This window comes from Oncorhynchus nerka, linkage group LG15, assembly GCF_034236695.1.
Source record: "Oncorhynchus nerka isolate Pitt River linkage group LG15, Oner_Uvic_2.0, whole genome shotgun sequence".
Lineage (NCBI taxonomy): Eukaryota > Metazoa > Chordata > Actinopteri > Salmoniformes > Salmonidae > Oncorhynchus > Oncorhynchus nerka.
Window position 1 is genome coordinate 4,003,750 of NC_088410.1, and position 9,359 is coordinate 4,013,108.

Below are 9,359 nucleotides of genomic sequence, written 5' to 3' on the forward strand. Positions count from 1 at the left end.
TGATGCGTTGGAAAGCCCAGCGGTTGTGGGTGGTGCTGTTGTCGTACCAGGAAGTTCTCAATTGTGCATCTGTAAAAAATTGTGAGGGTCTTAGGGGCCAAGCCAAAATGTGTAGTAGATGTTGAGTTTGATTAAAATGTTCACTCATTAAAAATCTGCACTAATCAATCAACACATGCTTCTATTTGTACGTATCTATAGAATTGTATTTTATAATGAAATAATTTTTCCCTCAACTGCGTTACCAACTCCAGTCAGCAGATGGCGATGAGCGTCTTTCAGGCGACGCTGCCAGTGTGACGTATAATCTAGTGGACGGGACGTTTCTTCAACAACAACAGCTAGTCAGACACCTCGGTAGCTTGCTAGACAACAAAGCCGAAACATTAAAGCTATTTAGACTGCTCCGGTGTATTACTACCTATGTTTTAAACACACTTCTGTCGTATCTACTTGTTATCCCATTTAATTTAATATTCATGCCTACGTTGTTAGTTACCGTAGTCATCTACCCGTCTGGTTAAGATAGCAGTAGCTCCAGGCTAATCGTTAATGCTAACTAGTTAGCTAGATAACATCCCCGACCATGAGTTCACTGAGCTACTCTCCTCCTGATAAAGAAGAGGAGGTCTCCTGGACGGAGAAAGAGGGACTGTGGCTGAACGTTGTCGTGAAAGAAGAGAAGGCAGAGGAGGATGTTACAATACAAAAACAAGTGGAGGGTGAGGCTGTTACAGTGAAAGAAGAAGAGAAAGACGTTTCAGTGAAAGAAGAGGAAGACGCGTTCAGAGTGAAAGAGGAGGAAGATGTTACAGTAAAAGAAGAGGAAGAGGGGGAGGATGTTACTGTGAAAGAAGGGGAAGTGAAAGAGGAGGAGGGTGAGATTACCGTTACATTGGGGGAGGAGGAACAAGAAGAGAAGACCGGAGATCTGATTACCACCAGTAAGTCTTAAAAAACAAGGGCACGAACTCTGCAATTGTTGAACTAATGTGTGCTTTTTAAATGGGTATTCTACACTTGAATAATGTTGTGCTGTAGGAATTGTTAAAGCTACAGAGTGGGGACTCAACCAACAAAATGTTAATGGATAAAATGTTCACCGTTATATTTTTTTTCACAATTAAATTTTTTTTTTAAATATATTTTTTCTAAAATATGATTTGAAGATCTAAATCATTTGTTTATAAAATCTATGGTTTTATTAGGTCCTACGTTTTTCCGTTATATTGTAAGGCAGACTGATCTGATTAAAATGTCGTATAAACGATACCACATTGTATAGTATGTTACTATGGCAACCACCTGATGTCTGATACCACATCATATACAGTACCAGTCAAAAGTTTGGACACACCTACTCATTCAAGGGTTTTTCTTAATTTGACTTTTTCTACATTGTAGAATAATAGTGAAGACTATCAAAACTATGAAATAACACATATGGAATCACGTAGTAACCAGAATGCTGAGGTAGCCATCAATTCGTATTTGGTAGCATTGCCTTTAAATGGTTTAACTTGGGTCAAACGTTTCGGGTAGCCTTCCACAAGCTTCCCACAAAAGTTGGGTGAATTTTGGCCCATTCCTCCTGACAGAGCTGGTGTAACTGAGTCAGGTTTGTAAGGCCTCCTTGCTGGCACAAGCTTTTTCAGTTCTGCCCACAAATATTCTATAGGAATGAGGTCAGAGCTTTGTGTTGGCCACGATAATACCTTGACTTTGTTGTCCTTAAGCCATTTTGCCACAACTTTGGAAGTATGCGTGGGGTCATTGTCCATTTGGAAGAGCCATTTGTGACCAAGCTTTTACTTCTTGACTGATGTCTAGAGATGTTTCTTCAATATATCCACATCATTTTCCATCCTCATCATGTCATCTATTTTGTGAAGTGCACCAGTGCACCCTCCTGCAGCAAAGCACCCCCACAACATGATGCTGCCACCCCTGTGCTTCACGGTCGGGATGGTGTTCTTCGGCAAGCCTCCCCCTTTTTCCTCCAAACATAACGATGGTTATTATGGCCAAAAAGTTTCATCAGACCCGAGGACATTTCTCCAAAAAGTACGATCTTTGTCCCCATGTGCAGTTGAAAACCGTAGTCTGGCTTTTTTTATGGCAGTTTTGGAGCAGTGGCTTCTTCCTTGCTGAGCGGCCTTTCAGGTTATGTCGATATAGGACTTGTTTTACTGTGGATATAGATACTTTTGTACCTTTTCCCTCCAGCATCTTCACAAGGTCCTTTGCTGTTGTTCTGGGATTTATTTGCTCTAAAACTATGCACTATAGGCTATATCTCAATGGATTTAAAACTAGGCCATATAGGCTATATCTCAATGGATTTAAAACTAGACCCTATAGGCTATATCTCAATGGATTTAAAACTAGGCCATATAGGCTATATCTCAATGGATTTAAAACTAGGCCCTATAGGCTATATCTCAATGGATTTAAAACTAGGCCCTATAGGCTATATCTCAATGGATTTAAAACTAGGCCCTATAGGCTATATCTCAATGGATTTAAAACTAGGCCATATAGGCTATATCTCAATGGATTTAAAACTAGGCCATATAGGCTATATCTCAATGGATTTAAAACTAGACCCTATAGGCTATATCTCAATGGATTTAAAACTAGGCCCTATAGGCTATATCTCAATGGATTTAAAACTAGGCCCTATAGGCTATATCTCAATGGATTTAAAACTAGGCCATATAGGCTATATCTCAATGGATTTAAAACTAGACCCTATAGGCTATATCTCAATGGATTTAAAACTAGGCCCTATAGGCTATATCTCAATGGATTTAAAACTATGCCCTATAGGCTAAATCTCAATGGATTTAAAACTAGCCCGATAGGCTATATCTCAATGGATTTAAAACTAGGCCATATAGGCTATATCAATGGATTTAAAACTAGACCCTAATATCTCAATGGATTTAAAACTAGGCCCTATAGGCTATATCTCAATGGATTTAAAACTAGGCCATATAGGCTATATCTCAATGGATTTAAAACTACCCTAGGCTATATCTCAATAAAACTAGGCTATATCTCAATGGATTTAAAACTAGGCCCTATAGGCTATATCTCAATGGATTTAAAACTAGGCCATATAGGCTATATCTCAATGGATTTAAAACTAGGCCATATCTCTCAATGGATTTAAAACTAGGGCTATATCTCAATGGATTTAAAACTAGGCTAGGCTATCTCAATGGATTTAAAACTAGACCCTATAGGCTATATCTCAATGGATTTAAACTAGGCCCTATAGGCTATATCTCAATGGATTTAAAACTAGGCCCTATATATAGGCTATATCTCAATGGATTTAAAACTAGGCCATATAGGCTATATCTCAATGGATTTAAAACTAGACCCTAGGCTATATCTCAATGGATTTAAAACTAGGCCCTATAGGCTATATCTCAATGGATTTAAAACTAGGCCCTATAGGCTATATCTCAATGGATTTAAAACTAGGCCATATATCTCAATGGATTTAAAACTAGACCCTAAGGCTATATCTCAATGGATTTAAAACTAGGCCCTATAGGCTATATCTCAATGGATTTAAAACTAGGCCATATAGGCTATATCTCAATGGATTTAAAACTAGGCCCTATAGGCTATATCTCAATGGATTTAAAACTAGGCCCTATTGGCTATATCTCAATGGATTTAAAACTAGGCCCTATAGGCTATATCTCAATGGATTTAAAACTAATATTTGTTCCTGGTTATATTTTATGTTGTCTTCACTTGTTTAAGTTGGGAGCACCAGTGTTAATTAACAATGATGCATTTAGAGCTCCGTTATTATAGAGCTCTGTTCAGCCTATAAACATGGCATTATCTATTATTATAGAGCTCTGCTCAGCCTGTAAACATGACATTATCTATTATTATAGAGCTCTGTTCAGCCTATAACCATGACATTATCTATTATTATAGAGCTCTGCTCAGCCTATAAACATTATCATTATGATAAATCTCTGCTCAGCCTATAAACATGACATTATCTATTATTATACAGCTCTGCTCAGCCTATAAACATGACATTATCTATTATTATAGAGCTCTGTTCAGCCTATAAACATGACATTATCTATTATTATAGAGCTCTGCTCAGCCTATAAACATGACATTATCTATTATTATAGAGCTCTGTTCAGCCTATAAACATGACATTATCTATTATTATAGAGCTCTGTTCAGCCTATAAACATGACATTATCTATTATTATAGAGCTCTGCTCAGCCTATAAACATGACATTATCTATTATTATAGAGCTCTGCTCAGCCTGTAACCATGACATTATCTATTATTATAGAGCTCTGCTCAGCCTATAACCATGACATTATCTATTATTACAGAGCTCTGCTCAGCCTATAAACATTATCATTATGATAGATCTCTGCTCAGCCTATAAACATGACATTATCTATTATTATAGAGCTCTGCTCAGCCTATAAACATGACATTATCTATTATTATAGAGCTCTGTTCAGCCTATAAACATGACATTATCTATTATTATAGAGCTCTGCTCAGCCTAAAACATGACATTATCTATTATTACAGAGCTCTGCTCAGCTTATAGACATGCCATTATCTATTATTATAGAGCTCTGTTCAGCCTATAAACATTATCATTATGATAAATCTCTGCTCAGCCTATAAACATGACATTATCTATTATTATAGAGCTCTGCTCAGCCTATAAACATGACATTATCTATTATTATAGATCTCTGTTCAGCCTATAAACATGACATTATCTATTATTATAGAGCTCTGCTCAGCCTGTAAACATGACATTATCTATTATTACAGAGCTCTGTTCAGTCTCAACATGCCATTATCTATTATTATAGGGCTCTGTTCAGCCTGTAAACATTATCATTATCATTATGATAGAGCTCTGCTCAGCCTAAAACATGACATTATCTATTATTACAGAGCTCTGCTCAGCCTATAAATATTATCATTATGATAGATCTCTGCTCAGCCTATAAACATGGCATTATCTATTATTATAGAGCTCTGCTCAGCCTATAAACATGGCATTATCTATTATTATAGAACTCTGTTCAGCCTATAAACATGACATTATCTATTATTATAGAACTCTGTTCAGCCTATAAACATGACATTATCTATTATTATAGATCTCTGCTCAGCCTGTAAACATGACATTATCTATTATTACAGAGCTCTGCTCAGCTTATAGACATGCCATTATCTATTATTATAGAGCTCTGCTCAGCCTATAAACATGGCATTATCTATTATTATAGAGCTCTGCTCAGCCTATAAACATGGCATTATCTATTATTATAGAGCTCTGCTCAGCCTATAAACATGACATTATCTATTATAGAGCTCTGCTCAGCCTGTAAACATGACATTATCTATTATTATAGAGCTCTGCTCAGCCTGTAAACATGACATTATCTATTATAGAGCTCTGCTCAGCCTATAAACATGACATTATCTATTATTATAGAGCTCTGCTCAGCCTATAAACATTATCATTATGATAGATCTCTGCTCAGCCTATAACCATGACATTATCTATTATTATAGAGCTCTGTTCAGCCTATAAACATGACATTATCTATTATTATAGAACTCTGTTCAGCCTATAAACATGACATTATCTATTATTATAGAGCTCTGTTCAGCCTGTAAACATGACATTATCTATTATTATAGAGCTCTGCTCAGCCTGGAGACATGACATTATCTATTATTATAGATCTCTGCTCGGCCTATAAACATGACATTATCTATTATTATAGAGCTCTGCTCAGCCTATAAACATGACATTATCTATTATAGAGCTCTGCTCAGCCTGGAGACATGACATTATCTATTATTATAGAGCTCTGCTCAGCCTATAAACATGACCTATTAAACATAAACATGACATTATCTATTATTACAGAGCTCTGCTCAGCCTATAAACATTATCATGATGATAGATCTCTGCTCAGCCTATAAACATGACATTATCTATTATTATAGAGCTCTGCTCAGCCTATAAACATGGCATTATCTATTATTATAGAGCTCTGCTCAGCCTATAAACATGACATTATCTATTATTATAGAGCTCTGCTCAGCCTATAAACATGGCATTATCTATTATTGTAGAGCTCTGTTCAGCCTATAAACATGGCATTCCATAAGTGCAAGATTCAATTTGAAGCTCTATATTATTTGCCTTTAAAACCAAGTTTATTTTTAACAGCAATGTTACTGAGGCAACTCTTGATTCAACCAAATAGGAAGACAGTATTATCATGTGGAGCTTTCATTCAGGCCTCTGTTTAACTAAAATAATCTGTTTGTCTTTGGCAGGAGAGAAACCAGACTCTCACTCTGACAGCGGGAAGAGTCCTTCAGGGGAACCAGACCCAGAGACGCCCAAACCAGCAGGAAAACACCACTGTTCCCTCTGTGGAAAGAGTTTTACTAAGTTGGGCAACCTGAAAGCGCATGAGATAATACACACAGGAGAGAAGCCTTACCACTGCTCCCAATGTGGAAAGAGTTTTACCTGGATAGGGAACTGGAAAACACACGAGAAAATACACACAGAAGGGAGGAAGACTTTCCACTGCTCCCAATGTGGAAAGAGTTTTACCAAGTCAGGGTCCCTGAAAATGCACGAGAGAATACACACAGGTGAGAAGCCTTACCACTGTTCCTATTGTGAAAAGAGTTTTAGGTGGTTGGTGACCATGAAAACTCACGAGAATACCCACACAGGAGCAAAGCCATACCAATGCTCCCTGTGTGGAAAGAGTTTTACCCAGCTAGGAGGCCTGAATAGACATGACAGGACACACACAGGAGGGGATAAGACATACCACTGCTCCCAGTGTGGAAAGAGATTTAACCGGTTAAGGCATCTGAATAAGCATGAAAGAATACATACACAGGAGGAGAAGACATACCACTGCTCTCATTGTGGAAAGACATTTTCCCGGGCAGAGGACCTGAAATCACATGAGAGAATAGAGAGGCTGTGTTCTGACTTGTGTTTTTGACCTGAGAATTTAGGTTTTTGTTTATGGGCCATTCCACTGTAACGGAGTGATGCTGAGACTCACGTTTCCATTTTAAAATGTATGCCAAGAAAAAAACATTGATTGCAAAGTTTAACAAACAATACACCTACAGTACCAGTCAAAAGTTTGGACACACCTACTCATTAAAGGGTTTTTCTTTAATTTTTGCTATTTTCTACATTGTAGAATAATAATGAAGATATCAAAACTATGAAATAACACACATGGAGTCATGTAATAACAAAACAAGTGTTAAACAAATCAAAATATATTTTAGATTCTTCAAAGTAGCCACCCTTTGCCTTGATGACAGCTTTACACACTCTTGGCATTCTCTCAACCAGCTTCACCTGGAATTATTTTTCAACAGTCTTGAAGGCTTTCCCACATATGCTGAGCACTTGTTGGCTGCTTTTCCTTCACTCTGCTGTCCAACTCATCCCAAACCGTCTCAATTGGGTTGAGGTCAGGTGATTGTGGAGGCCAGGTCATCTGATGCAGCGCTCCATCACTCTCCTTCATCACTCTCCTTCTCCTTCAAATAGCCCTTACACAGCCTGAAGGTGTGTTTTGGGTCAATGCCCTGTTGAAAAACAAATGATAGTCCCACTAAATAAATCACTGACAGAGTCACCAGCAAAGCACCATCACACCTCCAAGCTTCACTGTAGGAGCCACACATGCGGAGATCGTCCGTTCACCTACTCTGCGTCTCACAAAGACACAGCAGGTGCAACCAAAAACCTCACATTTCGACTCATCAGACCAAAAGACAGATTTCCACCGGTCTAATGTCCAGTGTTTCTTGGCCCAAGCAAGTCTCTTCTTCTTATTGGTGTCCTTTATTAGTGGTTTCTTCGCAGCAATTCGACCATGAAGGCCTGATTCACATAGTCTCCTCTGAACAGTTGATGTTGAGATGTGTCTGTTATTTGAACTCTGTGAAGCATTTATTTAAGCTGCATTTTCTGAGGCTGGTAACTCTAATGAACTTATCCTCTGCAGCAGAGGTAACTCTGGGTCTTCCTTTTCTCTGGCGGTCCTCATGAGAGCCAGTTTCATCATAGCGCTTGATGGTTTTTGTGACTGCACTTGAAGTTTCAAAGTTCTTGACATTTTCCAGATTGACTGACCTTCATGTCTTAAAGTAATGATGGACTGTCTTTTCTCATTGCTTATTTGAGATGTTCTTGCCGTAATATGGGCTTGTTCTTTTACCAAATATCTTCTGTTTCCAACCCCTGGCTTGTCACAACACAACCGTTTGGCTCAAACTGATTATGAAGGAAAGAAATTCCACAAATGAGCTTCTAACAATTAAAATGCATTCCAGGTACCTCATGAAGCTGGTTGAGAGAATACCTAGAGTGTGCAAAGCTGTCATCAAGACAAAGGGTGGCTACTTTGAAAAGTCTAAAATATAAATATATTTTAATCTGTTTAACACTTTTTTGGTTACTTCCATATGTGTTATTTCATAGTTTTGATGTCTTCACTATTATTCTACAATGTAGAAAATTGTAAAAAAAAAAAAAAAAAAAAAAAAAAACCTTGAATGAGTAGGTGTGTCCAAACTTTTGATTGGTGCTGTACATTGTTTGACTGAATGAATCAGAAATTGCTTTAAATGTAGATGTTTAGTTTGTGTGAAGTTTGTTTTAAATTCCCACTCATTAAAATTCTGAACTAATCAATCAACACATGCTTCTCTTTATACATCTCAATATAACATTATTTAATTAAATACATTTTTTTTATTTTATTAACTTACATAAAAAAAATTAAATACATATTTTCCTTTAACTGCGTTAATATATATATATAATATATATATATATATCATTATATAATAATTATTATTATTATCAATATATCATTATTTAATTAACTTACATAAAAAAATTAAATAAAAATATATAAATATATATATATTTCCTAATTATTATTATCAATATATCATTATTTAATTAACTTACATAAAAAATAAAATACATATTTTCCTTAACTTTTTTAATTTTTTTTTAATATATTTTTTATATTTTTTATTTTTTAAATTTTTTTTTAATTTTTTAATTTTTTTTTTATTAATAACAAATCAATACATAAAGCACATGAGGGAACACAAGCATACATAGATTACAAACAATGGACAATCGAGCTAGGGGCGGGGCTGGGGGCGGGGCTAGGGGCGGGGCTAGGGGGTACAATATCACATTACAATTACACAAGGACCTTAAGGGACATGCATATACTTACAATTCTAACAGCT

The 9,359-nt window shown here is 36.5% G+C and overlaps 1 protein-coding gene across 1 annotated transcript; it reads left to right on the forward strand.

The window, feature by feature from the left end:
* The first annotated feature begins 305 nt into the window (after window positions 1-305).
* LOC135559969 (zinc finger protein 239-like) lies at window positions 306-8,788 on the forward strand. The gene is made up of 2 exons (XM_065000880.1): window positions 306-944; window positions 6,378-8,788. The coding sequence occupies exons 1-2, from the start codon at window positions 587-589 to the stop codon at window positions 7,067-7,069; spliced, it is 1,050 nt and encodes a 349-aa protein (XP_064856952.1). The 5' UTR covers window positions 306-586; the 3' UTR covers window positions 7,070-8,788.
* Window positions 8,789-9,359: the final 571 nt, after the last annotated feature.

Coding starts and splice junctions, on each gene's coding strand:
- LOC135559969 (XM_065000880.1), top strand. CDS start 587: ATGAGTTCACTGAGCTACTCTCCTCCTGATAAAGAAGAGGAGGTCTCC. Junction 945..6,377: donor CGGAGATCTGATTACCACCA/GTAAGTCTTAAA, acceptor TGTCTTTGGCAG/GAGAGAAACCAGACTCTCAC.